This window comes from Dermacentor variabilis, chromosome 1 (assembly GCF_050947875.1).
Source record: "Dermacentor variabilis isolate Ectoservices chromosome 1, ASM5094787v1, whole genome shotgun sequence".
Lineage (NCBI taxonomy): Eukaryota > Metazoa > Arthropoda > Arachnida > Ixodida > Ixodidae > Dermacentor > Dermacentor variabilis.
In genome coordinates, this window is record NC_134568.1 from 87812127 (window position 1) to 87836706 (window position 24580).

The window sequence follows — 24580 nt, forward strand, 5'->3', positions numbered from 1 at the left end:
GGTGTCGTATATGAACAGGGTCAGATGATATGATAGCGTATTTCCACAAATCTAATGCGGACCTTATTTTCATCGAAAATTGGTCTGAACATTACCTGCATGTTACAATCGGATGCAAAACCATGTTTGCTGCTGTGGCAACAGCCTATTGTCAGAGCCATCAGACGCAGCATCATCGCCATCCCAAGATGGCAAAAAAGCAAGTTTTTGTAAATGTTGCTATAGGTATGATGTACTGGAATAGGGCAGTGTGTCATCCAGTGACAAGAATGCGGCTTTTTTTGCAATGACGACCTGGGATACTGGAGCACTCTGACCTGCAGTGCCAGCCTGGAGACATTGCTGGCAAGCAAAGCCATAATGGTGCAATGCAGAGGTTATGCATGTCCGTGCGGAGCTCGCCGATTGTTTGTCATCGTTTTTCCTACCGCGTTTGCATATTTTTTTTATATGCACAGCAAGTGCTAAATTTGTATTTTTTTTTTGGCCCCTGTGAGTCGCGGTTTCTGCACAAGGATTACAACAACTTTGGGCTTCTTCAGATCAGGCACCCTGGCTGTATTTTTTTTTTTTATTGGTGCCCTTTTGCGGAGTGAAATATCCAAGTGATGATGGAAATATTCTTTTTTTTTTTCTTCAGCAAAACCTGGTGACTATGAATATGTGTCATCACGCGACACATATTCTTATTTGATCCCACTTGGGAACTGATGAGGGAGACAGTCCAAAGCAGGGCTGCTTCCTGTTTAGAAGCCTTTGTGAAATTTACGGCACCTGTTGTTCGCAGTAAAACAAGGGCCAATAGCTCCGAGAGATTTCAAAGTGTCGTCTACTGACACCCGTCTACTCTGAAAATTGCCAAGACGTTTAATTAGAACAGGCTCTCTGCAGCAAGCAGCATGTGTTACGACGGGGTAGGTGAGATACAGCTAGGTGACTGGCCACGACCATCTGGTGTAAAGCGGTTAGCAAGTGACGAGACGCTCTCTATATGTCCATAACTATCCGCCAGCTTCGTTCTTGGCACCTTTTATGCGTGTCCCTCCTCCCGCTCCCCTGGTATCCATCACCCCACTCGCCTTCTTAAAATTATTTTCCGTTAGTCACTGTCACACTCTTCAGCATCCACTGGGTTGCTGAACGGTGCGGCAGCCCTAACATTCCTATATTCCTATATTTCTGTTTCTGCATCTATTTTAAGGCCATTCAACTACATGCTCTCCCACCTGTTTGTTGTGGCAGTTTCTTAGCTTCCCTGGCCCAGCATTCCCATCCTTGATATATTTTGCCCTGCGAAAATCAGGGTTCTGTAGGTCTTTCTTTCTTGTCACACTTTTGCCCCGTTTTCATGTTTAACAGCGTGTACAAACTAGCCTAACAGCAAGCTCTTAAGTTTACTAATATAATGAAAGTCAGAGGAAAGGGAAAGAAAAAGAAAAAAAAAAGGGGGGGGGGAGGGCGGGGACTTATTATGTGTTTCCTAGACAAGCAAGTTGCAACATTTTCGGAACACTGTTCTTCTGCACAGTGTGGTCGACGATTTGGTCAAGTAGCAGAAATGAGAGCTCCTCGACAATATGACGACCTGGTGGGGATCAACAACGGCCCCAAGTTTTATGCACATGCTCATCCCATCTTTATTTGTGTGTGGAATTTTTAGCACTGATCAATCATCAGCAGTTATGGTTAAGTTCTTGAATGAGGTAGAGGCGCACCATGAGTGAGGCTGCAATGTTCTGTGCCCCCCGACCCCCAGACCACCACTAGCCCTTGCCTTGCTTTTACATTCATACTTTCCCTTTCATCCATGACACTCTTTCGAAGCCCACCTCCTGAAACTTTCTGCCCCATAGGAAAAGGAGGGGGGGGGGGAGGCTTCAACCTACCCCCCCTCCTAGCTATGCCAATGGAAAGGCAAGCAAGTTTGTGTTTTCAAAATAGTAGTAAGAGTAATACAACATAAAGCAGCCAAAATGGAACTTTTGTTGCGGATCCTTAATTCACTCAACAATTCTGAAATTTCACCACTGTTTTCAAAGAACATACCATGTCAAAGAAAATGCACGCATGTGCACACACAACAGCTGCAAGCACTACATCATGATAGCATTGGTGGTTACCAGAGTAAATATGCTAGCCAGATGCGATACTGTATATGATATGATACCGAATGTTACCAATGATATAATATGAATGGTACTAAATATATAATATGAATGGTACCAAATAATATGAGATGAATGGTACCAAATGATATAATATGAATGGTGCCAAATGATATGATACCAAAGTGGTGGCTATTCAGCAGCAAGAAAGACAGATAGCCTTCAAAGTCTGGTAACAAAGAATAGGTAATGAAAAATCAGGGATTCCTCCAACTCTAACTGATTTGTTATGACAGCAGCAAGCTCTCACAACAGACACCACCGTTTTACAAAAAATCTTTCTTTTGCTATGCACGTGTTCTTGTCCACTACAGTATTGGCTGTTATGGTTTTTGTGTGGTGTATAAAACCCTGCACAAAGTACCAAGCACTAAAGTTGTGCAATAGTGTAGCGGTGAGCTTACCCGGCTCCCAACTGCACATTGCTACAGGGACATGACTTTGAATCACAGTGGTAGCAAAGTTTTGTTTTTCTTTGCCCTATGGCAAGGGTGAAGCTTGGGATTAGGACACGGTCTGACAACAGTACAATCTAATGATGACGACTTGACTATGAAAGCCCTCATCTGCAGCATAATGGAAAGCACCAACATTGCAAATGCAGTTTCGAGCTCTTAACTGCTGTTACAGTAATAGATTTTCAGAATGTTATTTCTCAATCTTTAATGCACACTTGATAACTATGCACTTTGTACCACAGCCAGTGCATGCCAGGACTGTTGCGCTCACCTGGCAGAGGGCTTTAACCAAAGTGCAGGCCACGGTGCGTGCCTGGCGGCAAGAAGGGTTGAAGAGAACCTGGCGCAGCCAGTTCGACTGGAGAGAGCGGGGTCGGCGTGGCTGGCTTTGAGTGGACTGCTGTGATGGCTGGAGGAACATGAGCAGGCGCAGGGAGGAGCCACCTCGGCGAGCAAGCTGGCGCCAGCGCAAGCCATATTTCTCTACCAGAAAGCGGGCCCGCACGTCTTCGCGCCGTTGCCGTTTGCCCCCACCAAGTGAAAGGGTGTCAGCAGGTCGTCCCAGGCATCGGCTTTTCCAGGCACTGTATGTCTGCAGTGGGTCTCCATCCAGCCAGCCCTTAAGGTCCACAGCAACACACATGCCTGCAGATGCATGCATGGTCCCATGCCTTCTTTAAACAACATTATATATCAGCGTGATTAAACAGGTATCAGAAACCCTTCAGACACAGCAGTGGTTTGCGAGGATGGTGCTGGTCAGTCATGATAGCAAATGAGATGATAATGAAAATACTACTGTAAATGGCAAAGAGCTGTTGCAAATAAAATGCTTTTTAAATCTAACCCACTCATTTCTTGATAGTCTGAATGCAAATGATACATTCCTCTCACTTTCATGTATAGCATAATGTTCAAGTTCACACTGTCCCCTTCAGAAGGGTAACTTTATAATCACATGACAATGATGCCTACAAACCACATTTGACAATGTGGGCTTTTTGTGTCATTTCTAGAAAATGTACTTTATGACAAATTTTAAGTCATTTAGAATTCAGACCACTGGGAAGTTGGAAGCCATGCTTTGTTTTCTGTTCCTTTTTTTTTCTTTTCATTCTTTTTTTTTGCACAAAAGTCAATAAAGCAATAATTATCCAAGAACAGATCATAAGTAGTTATAGTAGGAGATACGATGCTTAAGACTTATGCTCCGATTACATTTCGCTACAGTTCCTGCAAAATACCACTGCACTTGGGTACTTACAGAGCCCCCCCACCAGGCCACTAACAAATTTCGGTTATACGCTGAAGTTGTTACATGTCCTCTAGGGACCGTTCTGCCACAAAAATTTTTCAAATCAGTTCATTAATAGCCATGATAGAAATATTTCAGTGCCAAAAACCCATGATTTCAGGAGGCGAGCGCCCCTGCCAAGAGAGACTCTCTCCACTTGCCCTGTCTAGCCTCTGCAAGCGAAATTCCTTTCCTGTGTTCTCCCATACCAAAGCTCTAGGATCACGTGACACATATGTCACGGGCCCCGCCTTCACTTTCTTTTTCTCCTAGCTTTTTCGCAGTGCGGTGCATTTCAGCTGCCAGCATCATGTGCAAGCTGTTGTGAGCGTCGCGTTTTGTGCAGCGCATGATTTTGCATGCTGTGCACGAGGACACCTGACTAGTGATATAAGTCAGTCCTACACGAATACTGAGGCAGACACAAGCGGATCATAGAGCATGATTGCGCACTGGAACACGGTGTCTACGCGTGCGACTGCACAACATGGGAACAAGCAGACGAAATGGAAGTATACATCTCTGTTTCTGCAGTGTAAAGTAAAACAAAAACATGCAGACATTCAGTTTGTGTTCTATTATTTCTCTAAACATTATTTAATCTACTGAACCAACAGATTATACACATAACAGATGTTTCCTTGAATAATTCTTGAAGTCGTGTGTCACCATGTGCGGCGCCACAGCTCAAGCACATGCACGTTGGCGCAGTAGCACGTATACCTCACCCGCTGGCTTGGAGGCAGCGCCCGCGAGGAAAAGGGCAAATGGCATTGGGTTTGAAATTTCAGCTCTTTCCGTGGTGCGTAGTGACATAATACTTAGCAGACACGGTCATTAGCGCACATTGTATGCACTGCACTTGTCAGCTCAAAATGGCCAGACCTGGTGAGGGGAAATTTAAGTGTACTTTTTAAGGAGAATGAGGGGTTCACCATCAAGCAAAAGTGCTGAATGGGACAACGTTTAGTAGCTGCAAATGTCATCACTGGGAGGATGACACTGCCTCAGTCTTGTGACGTGCACAATATCACTGGACTGGGAAGTAGATGGGCGTCAGAGGTGATCTCGTAGGTGACGGGAGTCACGGCACGAAGCACTCGGTATGGGCCTGTGTCTCGTGACAGCAGTTTTTCTGACACGCTGACCTGACACGACGGAGACCATAGAAGCACCAAAGAACCAGGCGGGAAGTGCATGCTTCGGAGTCGCCGGTCGTACAAACGCCTTTGACTCTCTTGGGATTTCAGAAGGCGATCACGGGCAATTTCCCTTGCGTGGGCACAGCGGGCGATGGCGTCAAGTGCATATTCATTGGTTGGTGCCGCGTGAACAGGGAAGGTTGTGTCGAGGGGCAGTGCTTAAGGAAAAATGGGGAATAACTGGCTGCGTCGTGGCGCGAGGATTTATAAGCAAATGTGACAAACGGTAGAGCGAGGTCCCAGTCAGTGTGGTCTGAAGAGACATATTTCGCGAGCATGTCTATGAGAGTGCGATTGAGACGCTCCGTGAGGCCATTTGTTTGTGGATGGTATGACGTGGATAGCATGTGCCTCGTGGCACAGGACTGCAGGATGTCCGCGATAACTTTCGATAGGAATGTCTAGCTATAGTCTGTGACAAGTTGTCGCGGAGCTCCATGTAATAAAATCACGTCGTGTAGAAGAAAGTCGGCGACATCTGTGGCGCAGCTTGTAGGAAGCACCCGGGTGATGGCACAGCACGTGGCGTAATCGGTGGCCACAGCGATCCACCTGTTCCCCGAGGTAGAAAGAGGAAAAGGACCGAGTAAGCCGAAACCAAAACGAAAGAATGGTTCCGCGGGAATGACGAGCGGTTGAAGGTACCCAGCAGGAAGCGTCGATGCTGTCTTGCGTCGCTGGCATTTCTCACATGCAGCTACGTATCTTTGAACGGAGCGAGCAAGCCCTGGCCAAAAGAAGCATCGGCGGATCCGGTCGTAGGTACGTGACACACCCAGGTGACTGGCAGTGGGGAAGTCGTGAAGTTCGTGGAGAAAAACCGAGCGAAGTTGTTTAGGGGTCACAAGGAGTAATGCAGGGCTGTCGGGGTGAACGTTGCGGCAGTAGAGTACACCATCTTGAAGTGTGAATAAGTGAAGGGAACTGTCGGCAAGTGACGATTCCAGGCGGTCAATGATGATACGCAAGGATTGGTCACGGCACTGCTCGTCGGCGACATGGAGCAGTGGAAAAACAGAACACAGGCATCGGTGTCAGTATCAGATGTAGAGGTCGTGACTTCGACTGGGTAGCGAGAGAGGCAATCTGCGTCCTGGTGTTGGCGTCCCAACTTGTAAGTCACTGTGTAGGGATATTCTTGTAGTCGGAGGGCCCAACGACCGAGCCGGCCAGTAGGATCTTTGAGCGATGAAAGCCAACAGAGCACATGATGGTCTGTGATTACGGAGAAGGGCATGCCATATAAATATGGGTGGAACATTGAAACAGCCCAGATGAGAGCAAGACATTCACGGTCGGTAATGGAATAGTTGCGCTCTGCAGTTGTCAGGAGCCGGCTAGCGTAGGCTACAACACGGTCGTGTCCGTGTTGGCGTTGCGATAAGATGGCGCCGATCCCATAAGCACTGGCATCGGTTCGGACCTCTGTAGGTGCGGACGGGTCAAAGTGGGCCAAGACTGGTGGATTGGTGAGAATCGTGATAAGGCATGAAAATGCGGCAGTCTGAGGGGAACCCCATGTAAAAAGCACGTCTTTCTTCAGAAGTTCTGAGAGTGGTCGAGTGATTGCTGCGAAATCTTTCATGAACCGTCCGAAATAAGAACAGAGCCCCACAAAACTCCGGACATCTTTGACAGACTGAGGTAGAGGAAAAGCCGTTACTGCTCGAACCTTCTCCGGGTCGGGTTCTACTCCGGAAGCATTGACGAGATGGCCTAGCCCTGTAATCTGTCGGCGCCCGAAGTGGCATTTCGATGAGTTTAATTGGAGCCCAGCCTTGCGGAGGACATTAAGGATAGCTGCGACGCGCTCAAGGTGCATCTCAAATGTAGGACAAAACACAAGGACGTCGTCGAAGTAACAAAGGCAAGTTGACCATTTGAAACCTTGAAGCAGAGAGTCGATCATCCATTCGAATGTGCAGGGGGCATAGCATAAACCGAACGGCATAACCTTGAATCGGTAGAGGCCATCTGGAGTGACGAAAGCGGTCTTTTTCTTGGTCTTGCTCATCGACGAAAATCTACCAATAACCAGATCGAAGGTCGATGGACGAATAGTATTTGGCACCGTGAAGACAACCAAGAGCGTTGTTGATTCGGGGCAAAGGGTGAACGTCCTTTTTAGTAATTCGGTTTAGGTGGCGGTAATCAACGCAGAAATGCCACGTGCCATCTTTCTTTTTGACGAGCACGACCGGCGACGCCCAAAAACTCGATTAGGGCTCAACAATGCCTCTGGCGAGCATCTTGTTTACTTTCTGCTGAATAACTTGCCGCTCTACCATGGACACGCGATACGGTCGGCGGTGAATGGGAACAGCATCACCAGTGTTCATCCAATGCTTAAAGGGACACTAAAGCGAAACTATAAATCAGTTTAGACTAATGAAGCATTGTTTGAGAACCCTACAGTCAGTTATTTCAAAAAATAGTTTGATTATAATATGAGAAAATGAATGTCCAAGTATCAGTATTTGAATTTCGCGCCGAAAGCCCAGCGCCGGTACGTCAGCGTGACGTCAGGGATTCCAAAGTATGTTTTCTCATTTGGGCCGCGTTGGCTGATTAAAGGTTCCCGAAACTTGCCATGTTTAATATTGGGTTCCTTTAGAACACAATGTAGTCAATCTGTACCGCTATATATAATTAGTAGGCCCTAGAAAATGCCATCAAAATCCAAGACGTCACAGCCTCCAGGTGCGGGAACTTAGTAGGTGTCGCCACCCATATTTCGTTCTTGAGCTTTTTCTGGCTTAGCAAACGTCTTATCATTGTAAGAGTGGTGTTTTCGGTGTTGTAGAATGGTAATTTACTGATGCAGAAGAAATCATTTTTCACTTTAGTGTCCCTTTAACAAGGGACGTCTGACTAAGTGGTCAATTGTTATTGTAAAATATGTCGCGGTAGGAAAGCAAAAGGTGATATAGGGTGGCTGCTTGGTCAGGTGCGAGGTCCGGAGCGACCATGGGACGTAATGGGCCGTCGAGGTTCGAGGCATCCTGCGGGTAATCAGGAGGATCTGAAGACGTGTCGGCTGCGAAAGCAGTGACGTGGTCGTCTATCACTGACTGGAGCGTGGCCACCACTGTGCCTTCAGGTAACACTTTCTTCGTCAAGCCAAAATGATAACGGGGAGACACATCCGATTAGCAGCAAGGGTTACGACATGTAAAATCCTGCATACGTGCCTGCTTGGGGTCAAGAGCAGGAGGCGGCGGCCCTGTGTGGCCTCACAAAGGTGCTCTGACACGGCCGAATTGTAGCTGCCCGATTTGAATAGGGAGTTTGTGATTCAAACAGGCACAAGTGACCTAGGCTTAAGTGCAATTTTGCTTAAGGAGCACGGAGGCACTCTCCGACCGGTTGCGTTCGTGAGTCGTTCGTTGACGCCGGCAGAAAGGAACTACTCGGCGACAGAGAAGGAGTGCCTCACGATAGTTTTTGCTCTGCGAAAGTTCGACTATTAAGTCGATAGAATGGCATTCAAGATTAAGACTGATCATATGGCTCTCACTTGGTTGAGGCGCTTGAGTGAGCCGAGTGGCCGCCTGGCACGTTGGGCACTGCTGCTGCAGCGTTACGACTTCACCGTGCGCTACCGCAAAGGAAAAAGCACTGCTGCAGCTGAAGCACTTTCACGAGCGCCAGTCCGAGGCGAGGAAGAAACCCAAGTCTTAGCCCGAGTAGGGGACGCGGAACAACCGTCGATCCTGGGCGAGAGCGTGAACCACGTAGACGTTGTCGGTTCCGCAGGAGTTGTCTTCAGCAGAGAGGAGCTGTTCGAGGCTCAGCAGAAAGACCCCCTTTGTCGAAAAGTGCTCGACGAGCTCCGGGAGCAGGGTGACGCGGCCACCGCACACATGGAGGCAGCTGGTATTGCTCTCGGTGCTAAGCGCTCGGGAACAGCTGGTAATGCTACGAGTGCGCTGGATTCTAATCTGCTGAATTTCGACGGCGTCCTGCTGAGGTATATTCCCAGCGAGGACGACACAAGTGAGGCGTTTAAGGTGGTGATACTGCGCGCGTTGCGAGGAGCACTGCTACGCTACTTTCACGACTCGTGCATCGCTGGGCCCGCAAGCGGCCCCAAGACTTACGTTGTGTCGCCTCACTGCTTTGCCAGGCATGAAACGGGACGTGATGCGCTACGCCCGCTCGTGTTATGTGTGCCAGAGCGTGAAGCCCCGAGGCGGACGACCACACGGCTTCATGCAGCCTATCGACAGCCAGACTCCCTGGCAAATCGCGGTGTGTGACATCATAGGACCGTATCCCACCACACCGAGCAGGAACAAATTCTTGCTGGTAGTCACAGATCCCTTCAGTAAATGGGTCGAACTTTTCCCCTTACGAAAAGTGACGGCACGAGTGATCATGGATAAGTTGATCGAGGTTTTCACCAGGTTTGGCTTCCCGGAGCAGTTGATAACGGACAATGCGTCCTACTTCACTGCGAAGGTTTTCGTCGACTTGTGCGCTGCACAATTGGCATTAAGCACAAGAAAACGACAACTTACCATGCTCAGTCGAACCCTACTGCACAGGTCAATTGCAACATTAAGCACATGCTTGTCGCATTCTCTGAAAGACATAAGGACTGGGATACCTACCTTCCAGAGATCGGGTTTGCATTGCGATCGACAGTGAACCGCTCGACTAGGTATGCGCCTTCTTCTCTCAACCTGGGGAGAGAGCTGCCGAATTTGATCGATAGAGTTCTCGCGGATCGCAGCGGAATGTCAGTCGCGCTGGCAGCATGAGCTGAATACGCAACGCACCTACGTGCCATGATGACGGAAGCTTTACACAAAGCACGCCATAATCTTCGCACTGCTAGGGCGCAACAGAAGGCGCAGTATGACCGCTCGCATTGGAACGTCCAATACGAAGTGGGCGATCTGGTGCTTCAACGTCAGCACGTTCTCAGCGATTCTAGCAAAGAGTTAACTCGCTGCCTCGCTGGCGCCGAAGTGGACCGGGCCGTATCAAGTGTGAGAGAAGGTTTCCTTGCTTGTTTACCGGCTCGAGAACATGAAAGGGAAGCCGATCAGCAAGCCGGTACATGTATGCGACCTGAAACAGTGGGATGAAGATCAGACCCTCCCTCAAACACGGTTGGTGAGAGACAGCAGCCAGAATCGAACGGCGAGCCCGCAGCCACGCTGCAACTTGCATAGCAGGCGGAAGTGATCCGACTGCTGTATTTGCATAGCTCGATGACTGCGAGGACCATTCGTAAGTCCGGGCCATGCTGGCACCTTGTTAGTTCCTGCTGGGAAGCGAACGCCTACCGACAGCAGAGCGCCGAGTATTGACGACGAGTCGTCGTTCCAGTCTTCACGCAACCACACGGACCCCGACGGGAATGTGGCGTGAACAGTTCAACGTGTTTGTATGCAGTGTGTGCATTGATTGACCAAAGACTCGCGAGCACCAGTGTGGTGATTATCCTGAGCTGGGAATCGATGATGTGGACGACCATCCCCTTCGTAACGGGCGTTGACGGTGTTCCCGGATACGGCCAGTCATGCTGCTTATCACAATGTCGTTCCATGCGGTGGACTAATCCAATTTGCCGAAGCAGGAAACAAGACACGGCCGTGCGAACTGCCTGCAGTACTCACGGGTACAACTGACGCACCGGCGGCACTGACGCTGCTACGCTGGCCTTGCAGCCGCACGAACCACTACCCGGCACCCAGCAAGCGAACTCCCGGCTTGCGCAGCTGACACCTGCGGCACAGCACGGGGAGCCGTTTTCGAGCCAAGACTACGATCCGCCTCGCAAGCCCGAGCAGTGCCGCTGACTAGGCACCTTCGAGTCGGCATCAAGTATCTGCCAGCAGAGGGCTACAGCAATGCAAGCCCGACGCTCAAAGCCGGCGTGTGCAACACTGCCTTGATCGTGAATCTTGGCGGGAATGGGCGTCCGAACCCCTCGGGCGTACCTAGGTGCTAGCATCAAGGTACGGGGGGCTTCTTAAGGGGAGGAGGACGTGGGGAGCACATGCGCCCATCTTCCCCTGCATCGTCACGGTTGCGTCGAGAGCCGGCATAGACACGGGAGAGGCGCACTACACCATCTCCCGCTTCTCCCTCGCTCTCGCGACGCGCGCGCTCCCTTCCTTCCCGACTTGCAGGAAGGCAGCTGACGGGCGAGGAAGACATTCCCCTTGCCAAAGTAAAAAGGTACAAAACAGCGCCACCGGGGGAGACCCTCTCTCTCTGACGCGAGACCCCTAACCCGCTGGACTGGAGTACCTGCTGCAATCCGTGAGTGACCTCGTTTGCCCGACTATCCTGGGCAATGACGCCAGCCTATTATTACTTATTACAGAAAGGACGCCCCTCTGCCAGTGTTCTTTATTGCTGGTAGCAATAAATGTTGTTACAGTTGACGCTGCTGGTTGCCTTGTCTGTTCGAACCCGACGTAGCCGCGATTCCCGCGCTATGGGTTGGGGAGTACCACGAAGCGACTGTGTGGGGCTAGATCTGGAGCTCACCTCCAGCCCTAGCCGCACGCAGAGTGGAACCCCCCCAACGGAAACTGACGATTGCATTAGAAAATTTGTAGTGCCAAGTGGGAGTTGCAGTCTTTCCTTTCAAGTTGCATTCACAGAGAGAGGAGAAAATTAGTTTTATCGCCTAACCCCTGGTCTATATACTTTTGCTCACGGGTGTACTTCACTGTCACAAGTATAATATGTAATGAAGGTATAAATATGTTAGCCTTGTTATCCAGCCTCTAGATGCGCTCATAGCTTTTTTCCAGTAACAGCATAAATTGTGTATTCTATTCTTGCACCACTGGTGCAGAATTGTGTGAATGACGGGTACTCTAGCTGGAATGAGAAAATTTGTACAATTTGACCATTTGGGGGGGGGGGGGGGGGGCATGTTGCTATACAATATTGAAGCCATGTAGTACACAAAGCATACACTGCTAGAAATCTCTTGCCTTGCACAACTTCTGAGCCTTCAAAATATATGCAGCAACATGGATTGGTATTCTAGCTAACACTTATTATGACACTATTTTTTCACAATCCCATTAAGTATTAAATATTAGCAACAACATACTTAAGTTCTGGCAGTCACAATCAAAAACCTAGTTTTGTAAATGCCACCTGCTCTGCAGCCATGACTTCTCTCCACAGCCTATTTCAAACAATCACGTAGTGCAAGATGTAGTGTTTCTTGAATTTATATGTTTTGCATAGAAATCAACGATTGATTAATCACGATTAAGTAACCAATCAAAGACTCACAATAAATAAATAAATGTATATACATCTTCAGAGAATGTCTTAAATCCAGGCATTCAGAGTTAGAAGTTGTACGTATCAAGACGGCTTTATTTTTCAGCGCTTCAGATGGGGTCTGAGCTGTGTTGGGGAATCGGTCCTGATGTAGGCTAAAAAAATGCAAATGGAGATTTGAAAAATGGAGAAACAAGGTTGGGCCTGAATAAGTGAATCTCACTTTTGTAGCTGGCCCCAATGGTAGTCATGATGGTCCAGATTATACTACATTTGAGGGCAAAACTTGGTAAGTTAACGCAGTGCAACAATTCTCACTCACCAGAGGGTCGTACAGTTGCCAGTTCCTCAATCGACTTGTCTTTGTTGCGTTTAGTGATGGGTGGGTCTGGTTTGATGATTGCTTGCAGTATTTTAAGACAAGGCAGTGTGATGCTCTCCATCACAATTGGACTCTGTGAACTGATGCCCATCAGAAACAACCGCATCACACACCTGCACGAACAAATAAATGCATTCACAGCGTCATGAAATAGAGCTTGTAAATCTACAGCTTTTATTTTCTCACTCTGACCATATGAACTATTATGAAAAACAGTGAAAACACAGTGCTGCATGCTTGTAGAATGAATAATTGACAAGCTAATACTCTGGTTGCAAAAATACGTTATATGGAGCATTTATTTCTTGGATGAAGGAGAGCATGTGGCTGACAAAGTTCTACTGAAATGTACACATGCATACGGAATCTGCAATTTCTTACGTTTCGAGAAGGAAAACTCCAGCAATCTGTGCACTTACTTTTAATGCTAAGCAACCACAGGACACTTCTTTGTGGAAATTTATAAAGCAGAGCGGATGCTCTAATAAATGATGGTATTTGTAAGATAGATCTTGCCAGAGGAAGCCATACACAGTTTAATGCTTTTGACAACCCAATCAATACTTAGACACACACACGAACGAAAATGCCATTGTGCAGCTTGTCTAAGGGCCTTTATCGGCAGACAGCCAAGTAACCCTGCAGCTGGTTGCACATTCCAGTATTCCAGCACTGCTTTGTGGGTGTCATGTAATAAGTAGTAGGGGCTCTTTGTAGCCATGGCTGTGCAGTGTTGTTCGCAATCATAGTTGCGTAGTGTTGTTCATAGTTAGGGGTGTGGCCTTTGCACGGGGCTGAACCTTTTGGTTAAAATTGTGCACACTCCGGATCACTGGATGTACCATTAAATCAGAGGTCAACAAAAAGCTCTCGCCATCTAGTAGCAGCATGCGGAAGTATGCATCGGGTAAAAATTTGCAGATGCGAGAGCGCGGCACACAGGTGCAGCCCTTACACGAGTCTATACGGCACATCTTGTTCAATTACAGGTGCAGGAGAGTAGACCGCAGAAGGAAATCAAAGCTAAAAAATGATGGACATGTGTTAGCGTTCACAATGGCACTTTTCGTTTTCATAAACACAAACACTTGCTCTACTGTGAGTGTTTACATGCTGTTCAAGCTGTTAACAATGGTAGGTGCTGCACACACTTTAAGCATTCATCAAGCTTACTCTGTTTTTGTAACCACTTTAATAGTGCCATCACAACTTGTGAAAACAAGCAAAAGAATACAGAGAATGGCTTAAAATTTTTATACTCCCGACTGCCAGAAAGCCAGGACAGGGTATGTTAATGAGATATCCAAAAGAAACAAGGACTTTTACGTGTGTACCTTAGCCGCTGCTCCCAGCATGAGTCCTCCTTCTGGAGTGACAGAGCCAACAAGGCCACCTCATGACGGACTGCCGCTGGCAAGTCAGGGACACCAACTACGACTGGTGGCAGTGTTGACATTGCCTCATTGTTGTCTCCTTCTGTTGGGGTAGGTGGCGTGGTAGCAGCAGGCACTAGAGCTAGGCAGGGCTGCTGGGGTAAAGAGGGCGCCTGCCCACCACGCAGTAGAGCAAGTGAGATGCGCTCCATCAGCAGTCCATTAAGGTGGTCAGTGGCTTGGGGGTTGTCGCGCGTTAGCAGGCACACCAACTGGCCAACTTGTGACCAGCCCTGACGAAGGTTGTGCTCCACCAGCTCCCCTATCAAGCCCCGCTCACACAGAAGTTGCCTGTATACACACCAAAACAAAACAAAGGGCAAAGCTGACAGATGGCCAAGAAAGACAGCAGAAAAGCTATGCATTTATCTATTGTGCTAAACTGGCCATCTCAGGTGAAATAGCTAAGCTTCACTGCACATGAAAATCTGTACAGGCAATGTTGATTTCGATGTGCTAAGAATATGGGCCTCTGTTTTGCAAACACTGCTTGCTGCCCTTTAAAGGGAAGCTGAAGCAATTATACAATTGGACAAAGCATTGTAGTACAGAAGCAGCCACAGAGATTATGATTTTAATGTTTCTTCCCCCATATGGCAATAGATGTGTGATGTCAAGCAAAATAAATATTTCAGCTGCACCACCCGCTGCAATCATGACAGAATTGAACAGCAGGGACTGCAACCGACCAGACGTTTGTCATTGTGGGTGTGCAACAACTGGTGAAGTTCGTTGCACGTCTTTCTGCGTGAGCTTCACCACCTTCAAAGCCGTATGCCTGTGCTGGTAGTAACTTGTTTTCCCACTTCTGCTGATTTTATTGCGAATCAATTATATGGACATTCCAGGCGCATTTTCATCGTCAGCGCCATCGCGATGTTCAATGTCCAAATGTGATAACATCGCGACTGTGCGTCATATGCTGTGGGTGCGAGTGTGAGATGAGAAGAATGGTGGCTCAATCTCATATGTGCAAGGGAGAAAGACGGCAAGGAAGCATGCAGTCTTCCATTGTGCACATGACATAAGGGGAGGGGGGGTTACTTTGGCGGTGGCTGGGTATGGCATAGCTGAATGCGGCTGCTTGGGCCCTATCATGAAAGCCGCTTGCAGTCGGTACAGAGCCTAGGCGCGCCGAGAGCTCATGTCTTTGTGTGTGCTATGTTCTCGCCACTTAATTTGTGCTGAAGCGAGAGTTAGCAGGAAGGGCAATTCGCTCGCTCGCTGCTGCCGCCGCTCTTTCTCATGACAGCATTTTAGACAGTGAGTGTCTGCGGTCATCTAGTGGTAATGATCTAGTGCTCATGTCTGCCTGTGCGTGCATGACAAATGTTTGTTAATTTAGTTTGTAAATGAATGCTTACAAAGTTATAGAGTCAATAAAACTACTACCCTTTGTATAACTGTAAGAATTTGCTATGAAAACCGATGTTTCAGCTTTCGGGCAAAACTGCGCCATTTTTCTTTTTGTTCCCAGTGTATGCAGTAAGCTACAGAGACGTGCTGCAGAGTGTTGAATGCACTAATGTCTTTGTGTGTGGTGTATGGATGCATGAAAACCAGTTGTCGCAATGTCAACCACTCCACAGAGATAACAGCACCTTGCAGCGTAGTATATTGTGGCAGTAAAAAAAGTATTTTGAGCTTAACAGTGGCACCATACTCTGCTCAGACCACTTTCATGATATTGACTACAGTATATTTTGACTAGAATGTTAGCCTACCACTCTAATGTTATGGGCAGCCAGCCGGTCAATGCACTAGCTAACCTCTGCCTTTCCTCTCTCTCATGAGTCACATCGAAAGCTTATTTCACAAACACAGAAGAAACTTATTTCATGATGTGTACGTGCATGTGCACTCTACCAGTGTTTGTGCACACTGACTTTTTCTAGTTTCCTTTTTGGGCAGACTGCCTCATTGCCAAGTGTTAAATGCAGCAGTAAACCAGAAATAGGATATCATATACAGTTTCTTAAGGAAAACAAGGCTTCCTGCATCATACACAGTGGCCGAACATTGAAATGAAAGACTCCACCCCAGAAAAATACACTTTTTCACAAGTTAAGCAGTGCACCTTTGTTAATAGCTCTACGCAAAGTTTCAAAATTTGGTCAGTTAAATTCACCTTAGTGCACTGGGCACAGCTGCACCTATACCTTGTAAATATTTTAAAGCTAACTAATCTGGTGCTGTTAACTTTGTCCAATCATATTTATACATGTGCTATTTTAGCTGTTTACTGCATAAAAGACATCTTTGTTTCATGAAGTCAAACTCTCTGTTAGAGCAGGGGTAAGAAAAAAATTAAGGCACTGTTTTTCTATTAACTCTGTACAGAAACTTGTTTCTTGTTAGTATGTTAAGATATATGCTTTATTTTTTGTGCCAAAATAGAAATGTTTACTCAAATTTCTTTGTTACCTCTTCTAACCAGTGCAGTGAGCTTTCATGTTTGTTGTTAGTTCACTATATGCAATGAATTGCACTTATATTTCGTGCAAGCAAAATTTTGCATCTATTACTATGGCACTATCACTCGTACTATGACACTTTTTTGGAGGCAGAGTTTATCTGATAAAAATCTTTTCCTCAACATCACCAAAAAAACAAACTTTCTGGTGAAAAGAAACACTTTGACCAACTTAAATTCCAAGAGAATAATTTTTGCAAATGACTGGCCAATCACAAACAATTAGTCCCTGCGGCACACTCCTCGCTAAGTAGATGGCAAGCGACAGCATAGCGCCTCTTACAAACAGATACATATCTGAACCCGGTGGCCTACCCACCGCTAGTACCTGGACCTTTACATGGATAGATGGAGATTCTGCAAAGAAAGGGCGGACCTACAACATATGGTTTGGGCTTTTCCTCAGACAACCACACAGTATAAAAAAGACTAGAGAGCAGCGGGAGACCGTGTTGCTCAGGTGTGCACCGGAAGACCAAATTAAGGCAATCCAGCAGGCTGAAAATGCCACCAGGGCCCAAGGGCTCGAGGCGGTCATCTAGGTAGAGAGGCCTAGGTCTCATAAATCTGCTGTACTAAAATAAAGCTTATTTCTCCTCCTCCTGCAAGAAATATACTACACAGTCAACTTCCTCTATTTTGACCCTGCTGGGACCGATGAAATAAATCAATGATCCGGTGGGTCGAATTAGACAAGGTGCAGAAGAAAGGCTGACACACCAATGATTAATTTGGCGGTATTTACCCAATACTAACATGGCCCTGAATCAATGTGCACCAGCTTTCTACAAGCCGTTATGAGTAAAAAAGGCATAGAAATGACATCAAAGCCCCTAAACAAAATATAGATCTAATGTGCACCCAAATTTTTAGCAAGAAAAATGGGCAAGAATCTAATATGTGTTGCACAATGACAGCCGGTTTCCTAAAGCAAACTTCAACTTAGTGACACGGTATGTTAAAGCAAGCTTCGCCGCAATACAGCCATGTTATGCGGTAAAGCATAGGAACATGGTTTTGGTTTTATACCTGACTGCACTGTACAGGCAATTTCCGGCCAAATTTTCTTGCGAAAAAAAAAAAAAATGCGCGTAAGAATTGGGTAAATATCGTACTAGAAAATTGTAAGTTGCCATTATTGCTTGAAGATCTTCCTAGAGAAGGCTGAAAGTAGGCATTTTTGACAGGAGACGATGCGTGTTCCAACACATTCACTGTCCCCTAAGCTCCTCTGAGACATGCTACCCCAAAAGGTACTGCTATTTAGGTCACCACAGGGGTTACATGCTTGCAGGCTGACTGATAAACTTCTAAACATATGGCTAAGGCCAATTTTAGGATCGAAATAATGAAAGCTCGGACCCACAGAAATGCATGCATGCTAGCCGGGTGGGGCCTTCAGTCCTGATCGAATCAACCAGTGTAAAATGTGCTGTAACAGTCCACTGTACCAAATTTCTTAAACATTTACTGCTCCATGTACCTGTAGTACTTCTATCCATGTAATTTAGTGTCTGCAAATTCTAAAATGCTGGTGGAGAATGATATCGCAAGTAGAGCTGTTTATTGAGCTTACACCAAAATGACGTTTTAACACATGCATTAGAAAACGACTCCCTCATTCATGCACACATAAGGAGTGTCCATTCCTTAGGTATATCCCATTCTGAATTGAAGAGTTAGTCAACATCTACTTATGGTCATGTTAGTACCTAGTACCTGCTACGCACAGTGTCATGCAACTGGCATGCACTTTCTGTGGCTTGTCTATATTTTACTGCATTTTCTTCCAGAATTATGGGTGTATGTTGCATGCTGTTGGTTTATTGTAAGCAATGAGGTTTTAGAATTTGTTGAGCAATGAGCCTTGCTCGTGAGACAAAGCGCTGCTGCTGCAGTGGCAGATAATGTCACATAGGTTCATTGCAACATTACTCGTGAACAGGAATCTTCATGTGAATAGGACATTCAGGAAAAAGTACCGAATTTACTAGAAAATAGGTCGAACACAATTATAGGTCAAACCCTATATAATTGAACTTGCCTTGAAATAAAAAATTATAACTTGATTACAGGTCGACCCCTACCTCTCTAGAAAAACAAAAACTTTGAGCATCACACACCTTTAGTCACTGTAAGCTCAGCTATTAAATCTTGTTAGTCGATGCCACAGCCCACAAGCTGCATTCTCGTCGGAATGGCCAAAGAACTTGTCAAATGCTTCACAAGCGTTTTTGGCACCTCAAACAATGCCATCCTCAGTGTCGTCAAGAGCAGTAGATATGCAACATTTCCTAAAGCCAATCTGGATAATCTTCTGGCTGGCTTTAAAGTGGGCGTGACAGAGGAACTCCGTTAGCTATGTAGTTTTGTTAGCTTTGTTCACGAATATAGGTAAAGATTCTTCTGTCATGAATATAGCTCGATAGCTCAGTTTCAGTAACATTTTATGAATAAAAAGATTGACCTATATTCAAATAAATATGGTAATCACTATTTGAGGTAGTGACCCATTATCTAGACAGTTTCTTTGTACAAGCCTGCAGCCTTACCACGAGTGAACATGGCAGAAAAGCCACGCCTGTCTATATACACTTTCAAAAGCCGTAGAAATAAATCCAATAAAAGCAACATAAAATACACCTTTTCTTCTTGTCGTGCATTTGAAAACTAAGAGAAGTTGGCAGTGTGTACCTGCCAACTAATGTTCCCAAGGTGCCTAAAGACAGCTCGCTTTGGCAATAGAGGCTGTGCTGTTGCTTTGGATGCCCAGAGAGCTTTCCACTGTGCGAGGTACCACTTGCTCAAAATTATATGAAACAACACCAATATCCAGTTTTGGCATAGGGTTGAAAGCTTCAGTATGGCTCGTGTGGCCCTGTACATCACAGCTGTCAAGCTGCTAGGACATAAGTTTGATTTCTTTGGCTGAGCCAACACAGGTCCCCATGATGATGTCATGAAGTGTTGAACCAATTGCATGCGACAAGGGCCAACGAGATTGCCCACGGCAGCTACGCCCTTTTTTCAATAAGTTGTGTTTCCAGGAAGCTGAATACTGAATATATTAACCCTGAAGGCCAGAGAATTTAAATTGCACTCCAAACTAAACCTTGTGAAGTAGTACTTCACCGTATCTCCCTTAAAGGACCCCTCACCAGGTCTGGCTATTTTGAGCTGACAAGCGCAGAGCATACAAAGTGTGCTAATGATCGTGTTTGCAAAGAATTACATCGCTACGCACCACAGAAAGATCTGAAATTTCAATCTGAATGCCGTTTTCCCTTTCCCTCGCAGCGACCACACTCCAAGCGGACAGTGATGTACTCGTGCCCCTTCGCCTACGTACTCGCGTCCGCTGTGATGTCGCTCGTGGTGACATGCGACTTTGAGAATTATTCAAGGCAACACCTGTTTTTTGTGTGATCTGTTGCTTGAATTGATGAATTGAAGTTTAGAGAAATAATAAAACACACAAACGGAATGTCTTTTGTTTTACTTCGCACCGAAGCAAGAGAGATGTACTTGCGCTTTGTCTGCTTGTTCCCATGATCGTGCAGTCACGTGTGCAGGTACCGAAACTATGCCATTTTCTGCCGTGTTCCAGCGTGTGATCATGCTCTGCGATTCAATTGTTCTGGTTCAGTATTCGTGTAACACTGAATTATACCAGTAGTCATGTGTCCTTGTGCACAGTGCGCAAAATCTTGCACTGCTCGAAACGAGACAATCCCAACAGCTTGTGCACGACGCCATCAGCGGAAGTGCAGCAAAAAAAGCAAGCAGGGAAAAAAAAAAAAAAAGGAACGTGGGGCCCGTGACGTATGCGTCACGCGATCCTCGAGGTCTGGTATGGGAGAACGCAGGGAAAGCATTTTGCTTGCGGAGGCTAGACGGGGCGAGTGGAGAGAGTCTTGCTTGGCAGTGCAGCTCATCTCCTGAAATCATGGGTTCATGACACTGAAATATTTCTATCTTGGCTATTAATGAGCCGATTTGAAAAATTTTTTCGCCCGAATGCTCTCTAGAGGACACGTAACAACTTCCAGCATATAACCAAATTTGCTATGGGCCTGGTGAGGGGCCCTTTAAAGAAGTTCATTTTTTTTTTACAAACATGAATGCCTCTGAAGATGCACAGTATATGGCAACCTGCCATCAAGGATCAATGGAAAAACATGTGACAAAGCTTCCCTGTGGAAGTCCAAAATCCGTATAAATGATTGAACGAAAAAGTATGTGAGAATTTTTCAACTATACATATTGGAAAGTCAGGTGAGCAATGAAGTTTCACTGTAAGTTCCCTTCAACAAGTGGGAACAAGGACAGCCTTACAGTTCTCTTCACAAAATCAGCTTCAGTTTTACCTGTATGGCACACTGGTAGCCAAAGCTCTAAGAAGGGTGATGCAGTGATCCACTGCAGCACTGGCACAACCATAACATCTCCCAGATGACTGCTTATTGCTCGCTGGTAAATTGAAGCTGCCTGGTGATGGCAATTCGCTTCGCGCTGGCTGTACAGCAGTCGAAGTTGGAGTTGCTGCTTGTGCTTTTCTGCTGTCCTTCTGCTTGTGCTCATATTCAACCAATTCCTTTCGTGAAGCCAAGATCTGAAAGGAAAAAAAAAGGGAGGAAGAAAAAAATGGCTTGGCTGCAGTGCCTTTCAGCTTGAATAGATGCTGCTCCGTCATATGAACAGCATAAAGCAGAGAAACTGAAGCATGAGCTGCACATGCCTTAATCATGCACAGCTTTATCAACAACCAATTTGCTTAAATTATAAGGTTTACTGTCCTAAAACTTCACAGTGGGTAATGAAGGATGCGAATGTACACCCAATAAATGGTACATAAGCATTTTTGCATTTCACCTCCATCAGAATGTAACTGCTGTGAATCAAACATGAAACCTCGTGCTCAGCAGCCCAACACCATAGCCACTAAGCCAGTGCAGCGGGTCAACACTCTGTGATATTGACGTACTAGTTCTGCGGAAAACCGCAAGGTGGAGAGAAGTAATGAATCGAGGGAAAATCAGACATGCACCCGTTCGTAGCAATTGCTACAAAGGAAACCCATACGGGTTCCTCGAAAGAAAAGCCTCATGGTTTTTCTTCAACCATGAGGCTTTTCTTTCGAGGAACCCGTATGGGTTTCCTTTGTAGCAATTGCTACGAACGGGTGGATGTCTGATTTTCCCTTTATTCACACGGTGATATTGATACTGAACACTGTTACCGTGAATTTCAATTTTCGGTGGCTTCTGTTGCATTTAAAGAACTAGAGAAATTAAAAGCTGTCCAGACCTAATTAACAGCACACACAGTAAGTTGAGCTGGTTGGCCCATCTTTATATTTTTTTACAGCCTGTAACTGCACGTGCACACTGACACACACATGCGCACAATAACACACTGGAGATGGTACAATGACCAACCCAAGAGACGTTAGACCTAGGTTTGATCCCAACCATGATGAATTATAATTCAATTGGAGACTAAAAAAAAGAAAAAAGAAACCTAACAAGTCAATTTGCACTTTTTAAAATGTCAGCAAGAAAAATTGATTATCGACGCACCCACATTTGTTGCAAATGTCGACTGTCAAAGAGTTTGTTCTAACCAATCCTGGGTTCAATAATTGTCTGAATTCAACTTTAATTTACCTTCTGAACGATCTTGCTCAGCTCATCAAAAGAGGCTTTGCACTCGGAGCAGTACTTCTGAGCAAGTTGCTGTATGGACCGATTCACCATGCTGGATGTTGATCCTGATGCAGAACCAGTGCTGGCTGGTGTTGCTGAAGTCGTAGCTGTGCTGCCTGTGCCTGCTGCTGTGCCTGCTGCAGCAGCAGCCTCCTCTTCCAGAGCCCTGTCTACCAGGCCCTGCTCCTGAACCTGCAATTACCAAGCAATATGCCCAAGCATGCATTAGCACTATATTTAAAAAGGGTGAACATGGAAACTGCAAATTAATACAGCATTATTCATTTTAAGAATAGATAGAGACAGTGCATTGGTAATGCCCATTGAAAGGTTAGTCAAAATAACGACAGGAACATCAAAATGAAATTTGCAGGGAAAATGCTGTACATGTGAAAAGGAATATCAGATACATCACTTTGGCTAACAGCTAAAGTATATTTTGAAGATTTACAAAAGTAAGCTCTTATTTTGTTCAACAGACTGCTTCAAGTATCACATGTGTTGGAGGCTTAATCCATTAAATGACAATGGGCAGTCAGAATTTATGTAGTTTGATCTGACTTGGGAGACATTAGGCTTATTATTCTTTAGCACTGTGCAGCCAGAGTTTTTATACAAAACAGATAATACAACAAAAACCATGATAATCATTGTTTGCCCACATAAAAGAAATGACCATTAAGGCTTTTTCAGGCCTGTAGGCCCAAGCATTTAAATAAAGATATTTGTCAAATTATTCCATCCATTACACCAATGATTGAACTTTTTCTTAGTATATTGTGAGGAGCACACGCAGCCATCTTACCTCGCGTCGAGAGCCGGCATAGACACGGGAGAGGCGCACTACGCCCTCTCCCGATCCTCCCTCGCTCTCGCGACGTGCGCGCACCATTCCTTCCCGACTCGCGGGCAGGTAGCTGACGGGCGAGAACATTCCCCTCGCCCAAGTAAAAAGGCACAAAACAGCGTGACCAGGGGAGACGCTCTCTCTCTGACGCTGGACCCCTAACCTGCTGGACTGGAGTACCTGCCGCAACCCATGAGTGACCTCGTTTGCCTGACTATCTCGGGCAACGAGGCCAGCCTATTTATTACTATTACAGAGAGGACGTCCCTCTGCCAGTGTTCTTTATTGCTGGTAGCAATAAACGTTATTACAGTTGACGCCGCTGGTTGCCTTATTCGTTCGAACCCGACATAGCCGCGATTCCCGCGCTATGGGTTGGGAGTTCCACAAAGCGACTGCGTGGGAACTCGCAATCCGGAGCTCGCCTTCAGCCCTAGCTGCACGTAGAGTGGAACCTCCCCAATATATATGAGGCGTGCTCAAAAAGAAATTAAACATTTGAAATAGCACGCCAACTGGCAAAGGGAGCGCATATAGTGGCAGGTTTAGACAACAGATTGCCATTTGCCCTGTTTCACTCTGACCGTTAGTTGGCAAGCTGCAGCAGCTGAAGTGATCGCACGCACAAGCTGTTCGTCGGATTAGTGCCAAAGTGACATTGAATGAGCTTGAAGAACATGTGTGTGGGAAATTTTGCTACAAACTTGGCAAAACTTTCACAGAGACATTTCAATTGCTTAGCCAAGCATATGGGGAGGATTGTATGAGTCGCATGCAGTGCTATGAGTGGTTTAAACGTTTTGAACATGGCAGAATGTCGGTTGGTGACAATCCCAAGCCTGGACGACCTTCCAGATAAACAGATGACCATGTAAAGAGAGCTTGTGCCGCGATTCATAGAAATCGCCATTTAACTGTTTGAGAAGTTGCCGACTAAGTGGGCATCAGCGTAGGATCATGCTATCAAATTTTGAGTGACAAACTTGAGATGCTTCATGTCAGTGCAAAATTTGTGCTGCATTTGTTGACTGACGATCAGGAACAAACCCGTGTTGACATCAGCCAGGAATTGCTTGCCACTGCCAGTGACATTAAAAAGTTCCTTAAGAACATCATAACAGGCAATGAGACGTGGGTTTATGGCTATGATATTGAAATGAAGGTGCAATCATCACAGTAGGTGGGCAAAGGGTCTCGTAAAAAAAAAAAATGCACGAGTCTGTCAAAGACCAAGGTTGTGTTTTTTTACTGCAAAGGCATTGTCTATCAGGCACCACATAGCCAGATGGTAAACAAGGAAGTCTATCAGGGAATTTTAGCACATCTGAGGGCTGCTTTGCACAGTAAGAGGCATGAAT

At 46.1% G+C, this 24580-nt stretch overlaps 1 protein-coding gene across 4 annotated transcripts in view; it reads right to left on the reverse strand.

Moving 5' to 3' along the window:
* The window catches only part of poe (E3 ubiquitin-protein ligase-like protein poe), a 549114-nt gene that overhangs the window by 77995 nt on the left and 446539 nt on the right, over window positions 1-24580 (reverse strand). For all 4 annotated transcript variants that reach the window (XM_075691124.1, XM_075691117.1, XM_075691109.1 and 1 more), the window contains 5 exons: window positions 22337-22567; window positions 21038-21282; window positions 14099-14488; window positions 12705-12877; window positions 2895-3268 (listed from right to left, as the gene is read on the reverse strand). In XM_075691124.1, the coding sequence (XP_075547239.1) occupies window positions 2895-3268; window positions 12705-12877; window positions 14099-14488; window positions 21038-21282; window positions 22337-22567 (1413 nt within the window). The remainder of the gene's footprint in view (window positions 1-2894; window positions 3269-12704; window positions 12878-14098; window positions 14489-21037; window positions 21283-22336; window positions 22568-24580) is intronic.